This window comes from Ovis canadensis, chromosome 17 (genome assembly GCF_042477335.2).
Source record: "Ovis canadensis isolate MfBH-ARS-UI-01 breed Bighorn chromosome 17, ARS-UI_OviCan_v2, whole genome shotgun sequence".
NCBI lineage: Eukaryota > Metazoa > Chordata > Mammalia > Artiodactyla > Bovidae > Ovis > Ovis canadensis.
This window is the reverse complement of record NC_091261.1, coordinates 67,518,505-67,538,895: the sequence shown is the minus strand read 5'-3', so window position 1 is coordinate 67,538,895 and position 20,391 is coordinate 67,518,505. Positions and strand designations below refer to the sequence as shown.

Genomic DNA, 20,391 nt, shown 5'->3' with positions numbered 1-20,391 from the left:
TACTTGTTTTAAAAGGTGATTTTTTTGTTTTCCTTAATGGAAAAAATGAAACGGCGAGCCAAAAGCGTTCTACCTTTTTTCCTTCAATGAAAGCCTCTCATCTTGAAAACAAATGTTTTCCTTTCAGCAACAAAGGCAACAGAGGAGAGGCTCCTCTACCTTTCCAACATGTTTTTTTCATAATACACAGGCCTCCACAAAGTACCTAGTAAGAAAGCCAAAGGATAAGATGTTGCATTTCTTTTAAAATAATTTAAAATATATTAAATTTTCCAAAGGCAGATTTTGTTTGAATGAGGTGGCTTGATTAGATAACTATACACCACTGAAGGAGAACAGTACTTTTAAGGAGCTAGTTGTGTTTAGGGGCAGAGTTGAGACTGGCTGATGAGTCCAATGAGTTGAAGCAGTCAAGTCAGATCTCGTACAGAAGAAAATCAGCTGAAATGACACCAATTCTTCACACAATTAAGAAGAGACATCTTCACAACTGTTGGAATTGAGTACTATGGTTTTTAGATACCATTGAGAAAAACACAGCTGTACCTTAACATCTGTTGAGGAAATATAAATATGCTAACTGGCAAACAACTGACAGATAACTCAGTAGCCACTGGAACAGTCATGCAGTTGAATACGTTCTTTGTAACCTGACACAAATCTGTTGCCTCCAGCACATGCACACCATTATTTTTTTTAAAAAAACCAAATCTACTGTCTATCAGGAGCACGGCCTCTTGAGTCACCTGGACTTGAGCTGATCTCGATGACACCTGTCCTGCCGGCCAGAGAGAAACAGGGGGAAGGAAAGCCCTTGCTCACTCACATCAAAGCTGCTCTGACCAGCAGGACAGAACTTCACCAAGGCCTCTTCTGCATCTGGATCAGTGACAAGACACTTAGCAGAAGCCACACTCCAATCAAGGGAGTGGGAACTTTCCGGCTGCCACAGAGGCGTGAGGCCCAGGCGCTCCTCTCAGTAAAACAACTTAACTGCACTTGGAATCAAAATAACCAGAGGGCCCAGCACTGCTGTGCATAAGTGGACTGAAGGTAAAGCTCAGGCTCCATCATTCTGTTCCTCTTCTAAGACTGACACTCGTGTGTCCTGGGGAAGAGACCCCGGCAGGTCCACTGGAATCTGGCTTTGCTACATTCTGTTCATAGCTTCCCAAACAGAAATTGTATTTCAACCCAAGGTCAGATGTTTGGCCCATTATTCCACCTACTCCTTTGTCAGGAAGATTTATCCTGCTACAAAGAAAACAAGTAAGACTATGGAGACTGGGTTAGAAAGTCCTGTACGTGAGGAACTCTTTCATTTTCTTGGGGATTGGCAGTGCTAGTACTTGGTATGTCGTGAGGAAACTTCGAAGGGCTTTCCGGCATAAGTGCTTCAGTGATGACAGGACCCGAGGAGCCGTCCAGAACTGGACGTGGCCATCCCTTGTCCTGAAATGAAACAAAAGACAGACCTAGGAAATGTCTTTTCACTGTGATAGTTATTAACATTTCTACTGACTTGCAGGAGACTGCAGAGAGTGAAATGCAACCTGGACCTTGGAAATACATGTAAAGGCTGTGGTGCTGAATAATTAAGGCTGCTGAAAGCATTACGAGAACTCTAGACACCTTTGAGTCCAAAGTGCTATCTCTGGGAGTGCAGGCCTTTATAAATCATACTATGGCTTCAAATGTAATGGGGCAGAGTACCACTTACTGAATTATAGATGTTCCCTGTAAGGTGGTCTCTGCCCAAAATGGTTTCCATATAAATTCTGCATCATCTTAATTTCTGTTTCCTTGCAGACTTGGCCTGTTTGGTAGCATGAATTGTAGATCTTTCATTACATTTAGGTTAAATATTAAAAGTGAATGATAAACTACACTGGCAGAAGTGAATATTAGAATTTTATGTAGTCTCAGATTTCCTTAAAGCCATCCTCATGAGCAAGAAAATTCTAGATGCTTTCTTTCCTTAAAAAGCTGCATGGAATACTCAGCAGAAATCGCCACCCATCTGTTCAACTAACAGATACATACCCTGTGGCAATAACTCCACCATGTGGAAAAAATGTGCAGCAAAGACCATTGGTCATAGGAGCAAACGCAATCGGAGTCTTCAGTTCCAGGGCCCAGATCCTGAGGAGCCTGGAGGAGAATGGGACGCGTCAGTAGGCCTGAGGTCAGACCCTGAAGGTGATGGTACAAGTCCTTTCAAGCACTTGGCTCTGAGGCTGCATAAAGAGGTTTCTCTTCATTACCTGTCATCTGCCACTGTGGCGAGGTACAAGCCTTCAGGGGAGAAGCACACAGATCTCAGGGAGCTGATGTGGACGTCGCTGTCATCCATGGGGGGGTTGAGCTGGGTGTGGCTGAGGAGGACACAGGACAGTAGGTGGGCCTGGAGTTTCGGGCACCCTGCACCCTTCAGTGTTCGTCCCCAGGCAGGAGGCCAAACTGCCGCAGCCACGAAGAGGTTCCAGACATGTCTTAGACCCTATGTGGAAAACCTGGGGATTTGCAGACTGGGTAAAAGACACCTGGAAACAAGTGCATTTCATAGCTCCAGTGTCTCATGGAGAGGGCTGAAGAGTTACCAACACTCCCTGTGCTAATTTCCTTATGCAAAGTAGGTCAGCCCTCACTTTAATGCCCCAGTACAAACTGAAAGTCTTTTTTAGGCTAAGATAGATGATAATTATAGGACTACCTATTATTTGCTTCAGAAAACAACAGAGACAAAGGGGGAAAGGAGACCAAGTTGGTGAGAACATGAAAACTCACTTTGGAAATAACAGTTTCGATAAGAGGATCATTCTGAACCTGTTACTACAGTTATTAGTAAATGGAAAGAGAGAGTCACTGTGAGGTTTCGTAATGCTGAATCCAAGCAATACAGTGAGCCTCTGATCACAGGAGACTTGAAGGCACTGGGGGCTCATTTGAGAATGCCACTGACAAACACTGCTGCACACCAGTGCCTTAGAACAGGCAGGACCACACTGCATCTGGCACCAAGACAGGTTTCTCATCGCTCACCCCACCAGGAAGCTGAAGCAGGGGAGCGGTCCTTACTGGAGTGATCGCAGCCGCTCGCCGGTGTAGGGGTCCCACATGATCACATTGGTATCATAAGAAGCCGTGACGAGCAAGGCAGAGTCAGGGGAGAAGTCACAAGACACCACGCTGCTCTGGTGGCCCTCTAGCTTCCGGATTAACGTGTAGGAACGCATGCTCCACAGAAAGACCTATGGGAAGAGCAGGTGCCTGGTCAGGGTGGAGACAGCACTCAGGACACGACGAGTGAGGGGAAGGTACAGCCCTGCCTCTCCCGGCTCTACAGCCAGGGGAAGCCAAGCTCTCTACCCGCTCTTCTACGTTTCTTCCAGAGTGTGTCATTTGAGCTTAAATAAAGTGACAGGTCTGAATTCTTGAGGTGCATAAGCAAGGGACATGCTCAAGACGCTTACTTTAAGGGAGATCAATTGACTGACCTCAGGAAGATGGCCGCCAACATGGCTCAGGGGAGGGATCTGGGTTCTGCTTCTGAGCTCTCTTAGCAAGTAGGGCAATGCATGCTGAAGACCTAAGCCAGTGGTTCTCTTGCCCTTTCACTTAAAACCAAAAACGGGTCAGAGGTGAATTCCAGGGTACCCAACAGAGCCATCTGACAACCCCCTCCCCTTTGGTTTACAGGACCACAGAAATCTGCCCCAGAGCTGTAGGTTTGACCCAGCTCATTAACTTGAAACTTCTCAGAATCATTAAAAGAATAATTTTTTTCTTTCCTTTAAGAAAACTCTCGTTTTCACCTAGTTCCAAACCTCAAATCAATGATTAACCTCTTGGGCCATACCAAATAGTGGACTCTCTAACTTTCCCAAGTCAGTCATAGCAACCAACAGCCCAATGCAGATACAAAACTCAAATGGTTTCCAAACTGTTCCTGGGTTTCCAGTACTTTTCCTATAATAGATAGGATTTCAGGACAAAGTTCAAGAAGGTTCTCTATGTTTTATGATTTGAAATGGAAATCCTAATCAGATGGATTCAGATTAGATGGTTCGAAGGAAATATGGATCCAAGTGTGGGTTGCAACTTTTAAAATCTTAGACTCTGAGGGGGAAAGACATTTTAAAAGCACCACTTTCCCATCTTGTGAAGGCAAACGGCCCTCCAGTGATGGAGCGGGTCCGTGTCACAGTGCAAATCAGAAGGCAGGCGTGCAGGAGGGGCCTCAGCGGGCAGCGTGGCTCCCGCTGGGGTGGATCTGCAGGCGAGTTTCAAGGACACTGGCTCGCTTACCCTCTCACACACAAGTCTCCACGTCTCATGGAACTGAAACAACACAGCAAAGGGCACCCCTAGTTTGAGACTCACCGATTTTTCTCCGGCCGCGGAACATAGCATGCTGCAGTCTGGTGAGATGGAGCAGCAGTAAACCCACTGCAGGTGGCCCGATAACACCTGGATCTGTTTACCTGGGAGAGAAGGGGGAGCACACAGTTAGCCAACCTCCAGAACCACAAAGCAGGAAGCCCAAAAACTAGCGGTGGTGGCCCCCCTACCTGCTATATCCAGCGGTTCTCCAGCAGCTGAGCCCACACTCCCCCATTTTTATTTTTATTTGGAAGACAGTTGCTTTATAATATTGTGTTGGTTTCTGCCATACATCAACATAAATCTGCCATAGGTATATATACATCCCCTCCCTCTTGAATCTCCCTCCCACCCCATCCCACCCACTCTGGATTGTCACAGAGCATAGGTTTGAGCTCCCTGAGTCATACAGAAAATTTCCACTGGCTATCTCTTCTACATATGGTAGTGTATCTGTTTCCATGTTACTCTGTCCATTCATCCCGTCCTCTCCTCCCCCACTGTGTTCACAAGTCTGTTCTCTGTCTACATATCCACTGCTGCCCTGCAAATAGGTTTTATCAGTACCATCTTTCTAGATTTGGGCTCCTTTTTTAATGCAGAGACATATGACAAGACTTGTCATTTAAATGCCTGAAACCTATTAACGTGACATTACAGTGCCCAAGGGAAATCATTACCAACGGCTTCACCAAAATCCACAAGGTCAATGGGATAAGGGCTGGCCACAGATTAGATTGGACACATTCCTTTTATAGCAGACTATTCTTTTCAGGTCCTCCAACCACCTGGATTACTCTGAAGCATCCTCTCAAATTTGAGACCTTCAATTCTCTGTCATTCATGCTCTGTAATGGTATCCCCCAGTCACAGGACCCCACTCTCCACACCTCGCCAGGATGAATGGATGGGCAGTGGTGCAGGGTCATTAGGGCCACGTGCTCTGAGGCAGGCAAACTTGGGCTTGAACCCTGGCTCCACTGCCTACTCAGTGCATTATGCTGGGACACTCATTTCATCTCTCCAGGTCTCCATTTTGGGAAAAAATCAAATGCCCATCAACAGAGGAATCGATGGATAAAGGGTAGCATTTCACCTGTTAAGTCACATGAAATTAAGGAACTAGATTTTCTATGGAGTGTTTAATTAAAAAAAAAAGAGCAAGAAGCAAAAAAAATGTAAAAAACGAGATTCCATTTTTGTGAGACAATGACCCCAAATCCATAAATGCAAACGTGAGTGTCTGAATAGATTATGTAAGTATAGGGAAAAGCAGGAAGGAAGCATGGAAGGCTCTCAGCACAGGTGACAGCACTACAGGGGGAGCTATGGAGGAATACAGTTGAGGGGAGGCGGGACTGCTTAGGGGGAGAAACCCCAACAAAGGCGGGGAATGTCTATGGTCATATATATGCATTTATGAGTTATGTGTATGTGTGAGTATATATTGGAAATAAATTTTTTTAAGTCGGTCATGGTTTCTTTAGTTGTCAGAAGTGCACCTGCCCCCGGGTAGGTGTGAGTGACTATATCAAGGCAGGGTAGCAAGGCAGGGCCTGGTACCTAGGGACACAACTCTAGCCCTTCTCTCCTTGAAAGGCTCTAGTAGTTGGCCAAGGCCATTCTGTCCACTCTCGGTCCCCTCTTGGTCCCTTCCCCTCCTTGCTGGTGGCAAGCTGCCTGCGGACACACATTACAAATGGTGTTGCCTCTGAGCAGTCCTCCCAGTCTGCAGGCCCATCTCGGACCACGCAACTACAAGCTCCACAGCAACAGGCAGAAAAGGCTCCAGAACTCTCTGGGTGATGAGATGCCTCCAGGTAAGGCCACCACAAGCACCTCCTTAGTTGTCTGACAAGCTAGCAGGCTTGTTTCTGAGAGGAAAGGGACAGGTAAGCTGGAGCTGGAACAGTCACGACGCCACTTCCTCTTTCTGCCACCTCCCTCCACACCCATGTCCCTGCCCACATGAGGGAGAAACATCCTGGAAATAAATTCCTCTTCCCTGTGTCACCATTCCAGCTAAGGATCAACACCAGAGATGAATGGAATTCATCAGGCCACTCCTGGATACTGTTCTGCTTAAAGGAAAACTGAACACCCTGCTCCGCCCCACCCCTAGCCTGAGAGAATTCTTCTAACCTAGATTCTAAAAGGAAGTACCCATGTTTGGGAATGCATGTAAGAATTAAAGATTTTAAAATTTAAAAAATAAAAAACTAAAAATTAAAAAAAATAAAAAATAAAAAATAAAAGGAAGTACCCAACATGGATGATTTCTTCTCAATCACTGGTTCTCAACCGAGGGAGACTGTGGCCCTCCATGTGGAAACCAGGCAATGTCTGGAGACATTTTTGGTTGTTACCACTGGAGAAGGTGCTACTGGCATCTCATGGGTACGAGAAGTATACTGCTCCACAATCAAAAACCCACAGGTTGGCCCACAAGAAAGAATTATCTAGCCCAAAGTGCAAGAGCGCCAGAGCTGAGAAAAGCTATGCTATACCATGTATTTTCATCAGGGATGAAAACTGGTTCTTGATGGTCAGAAAAATCTTACCTTTTTTATGTACAAAGCATAGATAAGCATTCAGCACTTGAAGAGACACAGTGTATCTCTGTATCTCTGGTATGAAAATCTCCCAGGTAGTCGGGGGGTGGGGGTGGTGACTAGGAAAAGTATGTCTAAAAAGTCTCCTTAGGAGGCACTAATGGAAAAAAGGTTAAGAAACACTGTTCTGGATAAAATGACACTGGTCAAGCAGAGAGAGGGGCAAATAAAGAGTATATGGCAGCTTCCAAGTCATCCCTTCACCTCCATACCATGTTTATTCAGGTCCCAAATGCGAAGAGTCTTATCCCGAGATGCAGAAACCAAAATCAAACTGCCACTGGGTGTGAAGCTGAGATCTCTCACGACATCCTGATGGCCGGAAAGATTCAAAAGCAGGAGCCCTAGAGTGAGAGAGTGGGGCACTAAGTCAGGGGGAGACGAAGCCCTGGTCCTCGGGTCACGGCCACACCCCTCAGTCAACAGGCCGTCCCTGATCAGAATGCGCAAGCGAGCCCTAGGGGCCTTGATCCCAGCCAGAAATGACCTACCTGTCTGTACCTCCCAAATCTTGATCTGCCCATCGTTGAGCCCAGTAGCAAGGATCAGGCAAGAGACGTCTGGCACCTGCGGATGGTGGCGAGCCCAGAGTTTCTTGCTGGGTGGAGAAGGCCATGGGCTGAAGGCCAAGCCCCAGACAATCTGCCCACAGTCCAGTGTCTTCTCCTTTGGGCTGCCTCGCCCTTTTGTCTCATTTTTGCTGCTTCGACTTTTGGCTTCAAACCCTTTAGGGATGCTAGGGAAAGCAGAAGAGTTCTTAATGAATCTGAAACTGCCACCAAGTCAACCAACCTTTCACTCTGGGCCATCTAAGCCTTTGAAGTCCTAGAAACAACTTTGGTGAATTCTAGCATGACTTTCGGAGAAGGCCAACGGCAACGCACTCCAGTACTCTTGCCTGGAAAATCCCATGGGTGGAGGAGCCTGGTGGGCTGCAGTCCATGGGGTCGCTGAGAGTCGGACACAACTGAGCTACTTCACTTTAACTTTTCACTTTCATGCATTGGAGAAGGAAATAGCAACCCACTCCAGTGTTCTTGCCTGGAGAATCCCAGGGACAGGGGAGCCTGGTGGACTGCCATCTATGGGGTCACACAGAGTCGGACACGACTGAAGTGACTTAGCAGCAGCAGCAGCATGACTTTTCTTCCTGTTTCTTTTTAGAATGCTTGTAACAGGGACTTCATTGGCCGTGGCTCATTCCACTTCTGACAGCCCTGCAGTGGCGTGACCTGCCTTGTGGGAGAGAACTAGATCACAGATGCTCCAGGGAGTCATTCTCTTCTTTAGAAAGTTCTCCCAGGTTTTGGTGCATGGAAGGAGAGAGACATTCAGTGTTCCTCATGAGAAAGAAAGCATGCTGTAGGTCTGGAACTAGGACAGAACTTAGAGCCTGATTACACATTTGCTACTCTTCTGCCTCATAACACTCCTCTATCTCTGGCTTAGAAAGCACCCTAAGAGCAGAAAGTAAACCCCTTTCTGGCCAACAGTTTGCTTAGTACACATGATTTCCACCTTCCCTCACTTTGCTCTGATCCATGAGTGAGGCTCTTTCATTTCTTTTCTGATGACTCTTCCAGCCCAGGAACCAACCAGCAGGGCATCAAGGAAACAACTCAGAGCTGTTCAGAGGTACACTGACCTCAAAGATCTTGTAGCGCAAGCCTTGCCTTTTACCTTCTACTTATGCTGAAACACAGGCCTAGACAAGCTAAATAAGACTCTGTCCCTAAGAAACAGGGCCCTGCCCACACTCTGCCGCACATACCTCTCAAAGGAACAAGCAATTAAACTGCCCTGCAGTTCAGCCTGCAAACGCAGTTTCTGGCCTGTGGTATACTTTGTCAGTGCAAGTACTCAGTCCTGCTTTTCTACCTGACTCTGATCACACTCTCGGGTTTATCAAGCTGAAGGAACGGTGATGATAAAGCTGCAACTCATTTCCATGAAAAATCCTATAGTCGACGTACATGCAGCTGAACCTCTTTCTGTATTACATTTGTTCCCCCAAAATTAGGTAAATCACGCTTTTGTCAATCACGTGGTTGAAATATATTAAAGATTTTAACCAAGTTCACCTACAAAACTGGCAGCAAGAGACTGAGGCCAGTGTAGGTTCTTTCAGCTCTGGAAACTCTATTATTCCATAGCAGAGGCTGGCAGGGAGTGCCCAGGTCAGCAGTCTGTTTTGCACACGAAGTCTGCTTGTTTGCCTGCATGTCGTCAAGGGTCGCTTAGACCTTCTAGCAGCAGAGCTGACTTGTCCTGATGGAGACATATGCCCCAAAGCCAAAATATTTACTATCTGGGCCTTTAAAGAAAAAGTTTGCTGACTCCTGGTCTAAATGGCCAAATGTGCTCTGAAAATTTGTCATTCTGACAGAACACCTGAATACGACAGTGAACGTCTTTTCAGTGAAGGCTGCCCGGTGCACACGTGGCCCCAGACAGGCCTACACATGCACGTCAAAGACCTGCTCTGACTTGGGAGCCCAAGCTGGCCATGCGACAGCTCTGCAGGACAGCTTGGAACCTCCAAAGTTACCTTTTATTTCTTTTATAAAATCCTAACTTCTGTATTTGAATTAAGAGATACATCTGTAGCTACTTTAGTCCAAAGGAATTAAGGCACATTTATATTTCAATTCATTTTAACATCATAGGTTTTTTTTCTGGAACAAGATTTTAAAATCTCCATACGTGGGATAGAGATAACTTTCCCAGGGCCACAAAATCAGAGGCAGAATCAGAGCCAAGTCTTGGGTGTCCTAGCCTAGTGTCCAGCAAATGCCTTGGACTTCAGAGTCTGCAATGAATTCAAAGGGTGAGCCACATGGAAGGTAGGGGGTAGCTCGGGGCCAAGGTAGAGTCATTAGAACTTAAATTCATCAAAATTAAAGTGTCTGAAAATGTTATTTCTAAAAGTAGTACATTATTTCATTAATATCAATTATTTGCTCAATCTTGAAAGCACTGTATCATTTCTTGTGTGTAACAATCCTAACAAGAATATAAAGGACTCAGATTTTCTCTTTTAAAGAATTTTTAAAATAACAATTATTTCAAACTATAAAAATAATAGTGGAAAATGGGGAAATTTTGGAGACGAGAAAATTATAAAAATTACCCAGATCCTAATGACAAAGATCCATCTAGTCAAAGCTATGGTTTTTCTAGTAGTCATGTATGAATGTGAGGGTTGGATTATAAAGAAAGCTGAGCACTGAGAATTGATGCTTTTGAATTGTGGTGTTGGAGAAGACTCTTGAGAGTCCCTTGGATTGCAAGGAGATCCAACAAAGACTGATGCTGAAGCTAAAACTCCAACACCTTGGCCACCTGATATAAAGAACTGACTCACTGGAAAAGACCTTGATGCTGGGAAGGATTGAAGGTGGGAGAAGAGGACAACAGAGGATGAGATAGTTGGATGGCATCACTGACTTGACGGATACGAGTTTGAGCAAACTCCGGGAGATGGTGAAGGACAGGGAAGCCTGGTGTGCTACAGTCCATGGGGTCGCAAAGAGTCAGACATGACTGAGCGACTGAACTGAACACCACTTTAACCACAGTAAACACTGTACCATGAATTTTTATTTATGTATATACATGTTTTTCAAAAACAAATTTGGGATCGTACTGCACAGAGTTTCATAGCTTGCTTTTCTGAGTAAGCCTTGTACTGTAAATATTTCCTCAAGTTATTACTCTTCAAAATATATGGTTTTTCCCTAAAATAAGTAATATGCCATTTAACATGCTAAACATGTTCCCTTCATTATATTAAACAAAAGATGCACAAAAAGGGTTAATGCTCAAATTTCTATTTTCCTTAATTAATATGGGAAAGACATATTACGTCTAGGAGATCAACCCTGGGATTTCTTTGGAAGGAATGATGCTAAAGCTGAAGCTCCAGTACTTTGGCCACCTCATGCAAAGATCTGACTCATTGGAAAAGACTCTGATGCTTGGAGGGATTGGGGGCAGGAGGAGAAGGGGACGACAGAGGATGACATGGCTGGATGGCATCACGGACTCGATGGACGTGAGTCTGAGTGAACTCCGGGAGATGGTGATGGACAGGGAGGCCTGGCGTGCTGCGATTCATGGGGTCACAAAGAGTTGGACACGACTGAGCAACTGAACTGAACTGAATATATATATATATATTTGAATACAGAAGTGATTTTCAAGGAAATAACAGATTTTCCACTTCATGCTTTTTTAAAAAATATTTTTCAGACTAAATCTACGTCATACCCAAGTCTGGATACGAAGCTGAATCCCTTGCATTTAGACTGGGGGATTAATAAATAATGAATGATCTTAACATTTTCATTAAACGAGTATAGAAGGAACTGAAAAATGTGATTTAAAAAAAAAACCCCAGGGCTTCCCTGGTGGCTCAGTGGTAGAAAGTCCCCCTGCCAGTGTAGGAGACACGGGTATGATTCCTGATCCAGTAAGATCCCACATGCTGTGGAGCAACTATTGAGCCTGTGCTCTAGAGCCCAGGCACTGCGACTACTGAGCCCACCGTGTGGCAACTACTGAAGCCAAAGCAACCGAGAGCCTGTGCTCTGCAACAGGAAAAGCCACAGTAACGAGGAGCCCTTGAACCACAGCTACAGAGGAGCCCCTGCTCGCCACAGCCAGCGAAAAGTTTGCACAGCAATGAAGACCAAACGCAACTGTAAATAAACATTTAAGAAAAAAGCCTACACTGCAATCTTTGATGGCTGCAAAAATATCAGGGGGCAATGCCATAATTTCTCCTTAACCGTTCTTGTTCCCAGTTTTTAAGCTATTTCTGATTTTTAACTATCATATGATTAATTTCATGTTGAAAAGCAGTGTATGTAATACATGACCTCCCATTTACAGCAACATGGGGGAACCTAGAGGCTGTCCTACTGAGTGAAGTAAGTTAGAGAAAAACAAATAACACAGTATAGCACTTATATGGAGAATCTAAAAAAAAAGCTACAAATGTACTTATTTTACAAAACAGAAACAGAGTAGCACATGTAGAAAATAATGTTATGGTTACGGGAAAAAAGGGGAGGGATAAATTAGGAGACTGGGACTGACAAATACACATTACTATATATAAAATAGATAATGAATAAGGACCAACTATACAGCACAGAGAACTCTACTCAATATTCCATAATAACCTATATGGGAAATAAATCTAAAAAAGAGAGGATAAATGTGTATGTATAACTGATTCACTTTGCTGAACAGCAGAAAATAATACAACATTGTAGATAACTATATGCCAATAAAATTTTTTTAAAAAACAAATAAATAGATGACCTCATTTCTGAGATTTTTTTGATTGCAGGAAAAGCAGTTTTAAGGTCATTGAAATGGCGCCTTCCTTCCAGAAAATGCACAAATGTACACTCCTCAACCCCTGCAGCATGCAAAGTACTCATCTCAGCAAAATTGCATCATCATTACCTATTATCACGGCAACAAGCTTCAGACCGGACTTATGAAAAACTTTAATAAGCTACTTATAAAATGCTTAAAGCAAAACAAATGAGACCTTCAAGAGCAGGGGCTATGTTTAATATATTTCAGAATTCTCAGCCCTTGGCTCCTGGTCAGGCAAGGGAGAAGTGCAAAAAATGCTGGCTGAATCAATAAATACAGACATAGAGTTGCCCTGGGACAAATGAAAAAAATGCAGATGCTCCCATCTGACTGGGAGCTCACAGCCTTCAAACACTGAGACTTGTCCAGCGCAGATAAAGAAAAGCTAGTTAATATCAGAAACAACTTGGTTGATAACAAAAAATGCAACTAGCCAATTTTAAAATGGCCCAAGGATCTGAATAGACATTTCTCCCAAAAAGATAGGCAAAGGGCCAGTAAGCACATGGTGTGGGGAGAGGGGGCGGGGGGCCGGGAGGCACAACATCAGCAGTCAATAGGGAAATGCAAATAAAAGCCACAATGAGATGCCACTTCACACCCACTCCGATGGCTATCCTGCAAGTGTTGGTGAGGTTGTGGAAAGTCTGGGAATCTCCAACACTGCTGCTGGGATTATAAAATGGTGCAACCACTCCGGAAAACAGCCTGACACGCCCTCAAATGGTTAAACGTATATGAAAACATACATCCACACAAGATACGAAAACATATCCACACAAGAACCAGTGTGGAAGTGTTCGCAGAAGCGTTATTTTTTATAGACAGAAAGTGAAAACAACCTAAATGCTCACCAGCTGATAAACTTATAAAACAAAATGTTATGTCTCCATAAAAAGGAATATCATTTGGGAAATTAAGTCATGGACCATGCTAAAACACAGATAATCATGAAAATAGTACCTAAGTGAAAGAAGCCAGTCAGAAGATGACATAATGTATGATTCGATTCATATGAAATGCCTAGAATAGGCAAATCTTTAAAGACAGAAAGCAGATTAGAAGCTGGTCAGGGCTGGAGAGGAGAAAGGTATTAAAGAATGATGGGTTTCTTTTGGGGGTGACAAAAACGTTCTAAGATTGGTCATGATGATGGATGCACAACTCTGTAAATATACTGAAGTCACTTAACTGTACACTTTAAATGGGAAAATTGTATAGTATGTAAATTATACCTCAATAAAGCTGTTAAAAAAAAACACTTGGGGCTATCAACAGAATGAGGTTTCACAGGTACAGGATGAAGGACCCTGGAAACCCCGATGATCAATTTCTGAACTGTTCGGCCACCTTCCCTCTCCTGCTCTTGGGCAGGAAGTCATTTGGGAAAGTTCCCAGGACATCTTCATTCCTTTGGGTGTGAAAGAACTTACAACTGCTCCTCCAGAGGCCAGGGGATCAGCTTCACAATGCAGTGTCCTTGAGACCAGGCGAACCAGGAACCATCTGGGGAGAAGGCAACGCTCCACGTTTCACAGCTCGACTTCCAATCAAACTGGTGGGGGCGCCCGGGCTTGAGTTCGGCCAGCAGCAGCGGCTCCTCTGGGGCAGGAGACAGCATACTTCAAGAAGGCACCCTCGCCTCACCGGAGAGGGCAGAGCCCAGCCCCCCAGCACCTTGCTGACTCAGACACAGGAAAGCAGAGGTCATCCCCTGGCAAAAAGTGACAGTCTGGATTCCGAGAGGGAGTTGTCATTTAAATGACCCGGGGCAATAACAGTAGCCACAGGCCAAATTCCAGTGGGGTTACTCAGTTCTGGCACTGCTGGTTAACCGTGACTCAGAGTAACCTTTGTCAGGGTGAACCCAGCGAAGGGGGGGCCTTGTTTTCCCATGAAAGCCCAAAGAGGAAGAAAGGAGGCATGCCAGGGAAGGATCGAGCTAGAAGGTACTGATCAGGAGGCTTTCAGATGTACTTAAGTTCTCTCCCCGAAAGAAGTATTTGAAACTCACAGACTTCCCCTCACTTGCCAGCATCCCTCCCATCACCAAGGCTAACACTGGCCCTGCGCACCACCTCTTGATCTACCCTCCTCCTTCCATCTCCTCTCTGTTCTGGCTGAAATCTTCATCCCATCTTGCCCAGATTTTTTTTACAAGATTCATTTTTTTTCCTGCCCCTAGGGACCCTGCTAAAGCTGAAACACACATTACATCACAACATTTCTTTCAAATACATTCCAAGGCACCCACTTGCCTACCACTAAAGGCAACCTTCCTCCTCACCCCACTGGCCCCAGCCTCCCCTTTCCAGTCCATGCCACATGCCGGCCACACACGTCTCCCTGTCATGCCCCAAGCAGCTCATTCGAGTTCACACCTGGACTCATATTCTGCTTATGAGAATCCCACCAAGATTAGCAACTGAGAAGCGTACCCAGATTTCACACTATCAAAGCGGAAGTAAGTCCTACCCTGTTTATTTCACTGCTCTTCTGTAGTTATCAATTCCCTCTGCCCCAACTGCATCTCCAGCTCGGAATTTATACAGCCTCCTTCAAACACCAAGCCAATTCAATCCTTATTTCTTAGGGTGAAGGGTAGGGGCTGGACTGGTGCTTCTTCAACAACTTAAAGGGCAGTCCCTAATTCAACTCTATCCTCTGACAGAAGATTCTCAATGGCTGACAACGTCCGTAAGTTCAAGGCCTTGAGAACTGATCCTTTGATTGCGATACATATGAATATAAAAACTGGCTTCCATCCTGAATGAGGTCACTGTCTGATGAGTATGTTCCACTTAGCAGTTGAGACTGACCCGTTTATAGCTGTTACCAGATAGATACTAATTTAACAGCTCCTGTTTTGTGTATTTTAGGACATATCTCTATATGTCTTCTCATAGTTTGACCTTGTTAAAATCAGGATGCGTCAAGTGATGACTTCTCATAGTTTAACAGGCAGTATTTTTTCAGTGATACATAACGGCAATATAATCCATGATCTCTTAGAGTCAATGAATCAGATGGTAAACATGCAAATATGTATATAATATTTTTATGTGTGCATATATATAATATTTCCTGATGTATGCATTATAAGAAAATACAGGGGTACATCTTATTTACATGGATATACTTTGCTGAAAATTCTCTTTAAATAGAATTTTAATAAATTATATCAAGACTTTGTGGCTTTGCTATTTAAAGAAAAATTTTAAAGTTTCCTTTGTAAAGAGAATATTCATTTCCTGAGGTTCTATGTGGAAATCTAGGTTTTGAAATATTAGGTCTGTCTAAATTGGCATTTGTACAGGCCTAGGTAATTCCTCCTAGAAATTTGTATTTTTGTATATGTGACCCTTTAACTTATACAATTACTTGTGTAATCAAGCATACTCCTCTGGATGTGAATATTTGCATGGTAGGACATTATATTTCAAATCGAAAACAAGACTCAATGTTAAGCAGCAATCCTGTAGTGTTTTCTTTATTATTTCTAGGTATCTTAAGGTAACAAGCCCCTACCCTGTCAACGCCTCCTTCATGTAATCCAGTTCTCAGTTGGGGGCACTTCTGTCCCTTGGGGACATGTAGCAGTATCTGAAAATATTTTGGTTGTCCCGACTGGGGGTGGTGATGGTGCTGCTGCTGCTAACTTGCTTCAGTTGTGTCTGACCCTGTGTGACCCCATAGATGGCAGCCCACCAGGCTCCCCCGTCCCTGGGATTCTCCAGGCAAGAACACTGGAGTGGTTGCCATTTCCTTCTCAAATGCATGAAAGTGAAAAGTGAAAATGAAGTTGCTCAGTCAAGAAAATTTTCTTGTCCAACTCTTAGCGACCCCATGGACTGCAGCCTACCAGGCTCCTCTGTCGATGGGATTTTCCAGGCAAGAGTACTGACCGGAGTGGGTTGCCACTGCCTCCTCTGGGAGGTGGTGCTCCTAGTATCTAATGGGTGGAGGCCAGGGACTCTGCTAAACATCTTACAGCACACAGGACGACCACCCTCGACTCCCACAAGAAAAAAATTATTTTGCTTAAAACGTCAATGGAATGGTGTTGAGGCTGAGAAACCGGGAGTAGTCAAATATTAAACGACATTGACCTGGAGGTACATTTTTATCACCTGACTTTATTCCATCTTGGTAAGAGCCACACTTGGTTCGCTTCCTCCAGGATATGTATGTCATCCATTCTTTCAACGCCATGCAGGCTCCACACAATACGAAAAGGGGTCATCCCCGACTTCTCTCTTTTCTTGACCTCCCAATCCAGACCCATGAACAAGTTCTATCGAACCTGCTCCCAAAAGACTTGGCACACCTAACTTCCCTCCACCTCATGGCTGTTTATTCTCAACTATGTAACACCATCTCATCAGCATTAGCTCATCTAGACAACATTGTCTCTAAGCAGCTTCCGACTGCTCTCCTAGCCCCCTCTCTGGCCCCCACCACCCATTCTCCTCACCTCTCAGTGGTCAGTTTCGATCCACCTCATAATAAAAACCTCACCCTACCCTAGAAGTCCTGCACACAGACCTTTTCTCACCCCTTGGTGGTGCTCAATTAGTTCCAACCTCAGGGCCTTTGCACCAGCTATTCTCTTCACCTTAGAATATGTGACGAGAGAGAGCCCTAAGAGAGGCTCCTTAGAGAGCCCTTCTCTGATCTCAAGTCAAGGTTCTTCATAACTTCTCACTTTATTTTATTTACAGCACAAACACCATTGTGATCGTTAACTGTCACCTTCCAACTAAGACAGCAATGCCACAGAGTCGGGACCTTGTATGTTTATCTCCAGTGCCTAGCAGAGTTCCTGGCAGAGAGCAGGCCATCAGTAAATATTTGTGGACTAAATATACATGGTATCTCTCTATAATATACATGAAATGAAGTCCCTTAGACTGTTATGATGCCTTTGCCAAAAATTTAACATGAAATGCTTCTTAAACATAAGCCATATCCAGATTTCACACTCTATTTTTGTCATTTGGGGATTTAATCTCTTGCTATCTCAGGCTCGAGAATTCAAAGACTAAAATAAGGAGGAAAAAAAATGAAGGAACTATGAAGATTCTGAAAGGGAGTCTGGGCCCAAACTAAACTTGGCAGCTGGAAGAGAAAGCCATAATTAGTGCAGAACTTAAAAAAAAAACAACAACAAAACAAAAAACCCAGAGGCAAGAGGATCCAGCTTCATCTGGGATTGTACCTGCCCTGGACCTTCTTGGTGAAAAGGCCTATGGATCCGAGTGTTTTAATTAAACATTGGGATGTGTTTGGATAATCAGGCGGAGTGGAAAGATACGTACCATGGGCCTCTTCTGTGGGAGGAGATTTGCCTGTACACAGAGACGGAAGCTATGAAGGACTCTAGCTGGCAGGAAGCTTTATGATTTATCCTGCCTTAGAATCTTTACATTAGCCATTCCATCATCCTAGAAAACTCTGCCTGGCTGGCCCCAGATCCTTGTCCAGATTAGGCCTCAGTGCTGGCGTCAAGGTCCGAGGGACCTTCCTGGCCTCACTACCCAAAGTGGCCCAGTGACTTGCGTTCACTGCACTGAATTTTCCTTTTAAGCGTCACTCACCCATCTTCTCTTGATTGCTTGTTTTTAGGTGACTGTAGTTTCTCTCTTCCCCACCCTCACTTCAAACTGTTCATTGCTATCAGGCTGTACTGTCCTATGTGGTTACTAACCTTCTGAAATATGGCAAGTCCCAATTAAGATGGGTTGTTAGCTACACAATACATGCTTTATTTTGAAGACTCAGTACAAAAACAAAAATTTAAATTCAATAATTTATCATGATTATATGTTGAGATAGATTGACAAACATTTAATTTTAAGGTTAAATCCACCTGTTTCACTTTTTTTTTTTAACACTGCTACTAAAATATTTCAAATTGCTTATGTGGCTTGACGTTATAGTTCTCTTAGCCAGCGCCGGCCTAGAGTGCCTGACATACAGTAGATACTCAATGAATATTTCAACGTATAAATGCATTCTAACCACTGCTCTGAAGATATCTACTGTTGCCCATTGTAATCCCATCACAAAGGCCTTTATTCAGTTTCAAAAGAACATAAAACTGACCTTTTTTTAAAACAGTAGCTTGGCAGCTCTCAGTAGCTCAGCCCACACCCCAAAACACAGTCATCAATCATTAGGAAAAATCCAGAACTAGAAACAGATTCCTGCTAAAAAGGGAGACTAGCTCCAGATCACTGTCAGATAGAAACTAAAAGGAGTCAATGGAAATGACAGCGGAAGCTAGAAAAAGATTCACGTAAGATTTCAGGCAAACAATAGAGGCCATTTAATAAGAGTTCTATGGGTAACACACTCACTGAAAAGAAAGCCCTTATCTAGATGGGAAAGTAGAGAGAGCTACCTCTACACCTGGTATTGAATAGCCTGACTCCAGCAAACAAAGAAATGTCATTTCCCAAATTAAAAAGTTACACCACCCTGGGGGAATCCCCTGATTTCAACCCACCCACCCACCAGTAATCCCTATTCCATCCAAGGAGTCAGGGAAACATAAAAACACCCACCATCATAATCTTCCAGACCAGAATGAAGCTTGCACTTCACTGGAAGAATACAAAGAGGTTCTGGAACAAATTCTGAGCCCAGGCCTTGACCTCTTCAGAGAAATTTCCCCTAAGGAAACTGCCTTTAAGCAAGGGAGTATATTCAAGAGTTGGGACTCCCAGAATAAACCACAAGCCCACCCCAAGTTTCTATATTAGCGGGGTTTAGAGGCAAAGTGGTTGGAAAGATTCTGAAGCACGCGCCTTGAGGTTTGGCCTTAGCACAAGCACACCATTCCCACTGAGGCTTATGTTCATTTGGGCTGACCCCTCCAAGTGCTTCCAATATTCTCTGACTTCTACACCGTTTTCTGATACAGCTGTTAACAAGGATAAAGGCAAGTACCTCACTCATCGGTGTATTCTAACTTGTCCCCCCATCTATGTCACCAGGCTCGCAATATGGGTTTTCAAATGGAATTCCAGACCCGATTTTCATGCGCAGGCAAGTTTGAAAAGCTCCCAACCGCCCGCTAAGGCAGATACTATTATTAGCCCATTTTGCAGATACAAAAGAGACTTGTGTTAAATGGCTCGTCCACGATCACACAGCTTCTGTGGGGCAGAGCGGACTCCCACCCAGACCTCGAGTGCGTCACCTGACACCTGGGCACCCACCCCCTCTCGGGAATCAAAACACCCACACCTCCGAGGGCCTGGCGTCCCAACCGGGCGGTGGCGTCTGGCCCCAGGCGCCCCCTCCCACTGTCCCGGGGGTGGGGATCCCCGCTGCACAGAGGCCCGTAGTCCCCGGGTCCGGCCGGGAGACGTTGGAGACGGGGTGGGGGCCGTTGACAGCGAAAGTGAAACAAAGCTCGGCGCCGGGCGTACACCTCGCCGGCCGCCGACGCGGACGTCCCAGGCCCGGTGGCCCATGCCACCCCACCCCCGCGGACCGTTCCCGGGCGAGCCTGCACCCCCCGCCCCCAGGGGAACGGGCCCTGCCCCGCCGGCGGGGAACGCGCGCCGCGGCCCCACTCACCTCCGGCCTCCATGGAGGACGCGCGCGGCCTCGCGGCAGGCGGCGGGCGCCTCAGCCCCCCGGGCCGCCGGCCCTCATGCCGCCCCCACGCAGCCCGCCCCCGCCCCGGCCCCTGCCCCGCCGCCGCCGCCGCCGCCGCCGCCGCCGCCGCGCCCGCCGCCACCCGGAGAGGCCATCAGCTGCTTCCCGTCACATGGCGGCGGGCGCGGGCGGGGACGCGCGGGGGGCGGGGCCGGGCGCGCAGGGGAGACGCCGGCAGCCGGCGGTGGGCGACGCGGGGCGGGCAGGTGGGCCCCGGGGGCCGCGGGCAGGCGAGGCTGAGGGGGAGTCGGGGATGTGGGGCAGGTGGCCTCGGGCAGGATCGCGCGCGGATGGAGGGGCAGCGGGGCTGATAAGGAGATGGGGAGGGTGGTGGGCA

General features: G+C 45.7%; 1 protein-coding gene across 2 annotated transcripts; it reads right to left on the bottom strand.

Moving 5' to 3' along the window:
* Positions 1-493: 493 nt before the first annotated feature.
* On the bottom strand, positions 494-20,174 carry WSB2 (WD repeat and SOCS box containing 2). 2 transcript variants are annotated; one of them, XM_069557974.1, is made up of 9 exons: positions 19,974-20,174; positions 13,820-13,988; positions 7,487-7,731; positions 7,208-7,339; positions 4,384-4,484; positions 3,079-3,251; positions 2,265-2,375; positions 2,044-2,151; positions 494-1,452 (listed from the first exon to the last, which is right to left on the bottom strand). In XM_069557974.1, exons 1-9 carry the CDS (start codon positions 19,984-19,986, stop codon positions 1,290-1,292), a joined length of 1,215 nt encoding a protein of 404 aa, XP_069414075.1. In that variant the 5' UTR covers positions 19,987-20,174; the 3' UTR covers positions 494-1,289. The 2 variants fall into 2 exon arrangements, with proteins under 2 accessions (XP_069414075.1, XP_069414074.1); XM_069557973.1 differs by lacking the exon at positions 19,974-20,174 and having other exon boundaries at positions 13,820-14,022.
* Positions 20,175-20,391: the final 217 nt, after the last annotated feature.

Coding starts and splice junctions, on each gene's coding strand:
- WSB2 (XM_069557973.1), bottom strand. CDS start 14,007: ATGCTGTCTCCTGCCCCAGAGGAGCCGCTGCTGCTGGCCGAACTCAAG. Junction 7,732..13,819: donor TGGCCTCTGGAGGAGCAGTT/GTAAGTTCTTTC, acceptor TGCTTTCCCTAG/CATCCCTAAAGGGTTTGAAG. Junction 7,340..7,486: donor GATTTGGGAGGTACAGACAG/GTAGGTCATTTC, acceptor CTCTCACTCTAG/GGCTCCTGCTTTTGAATCTT.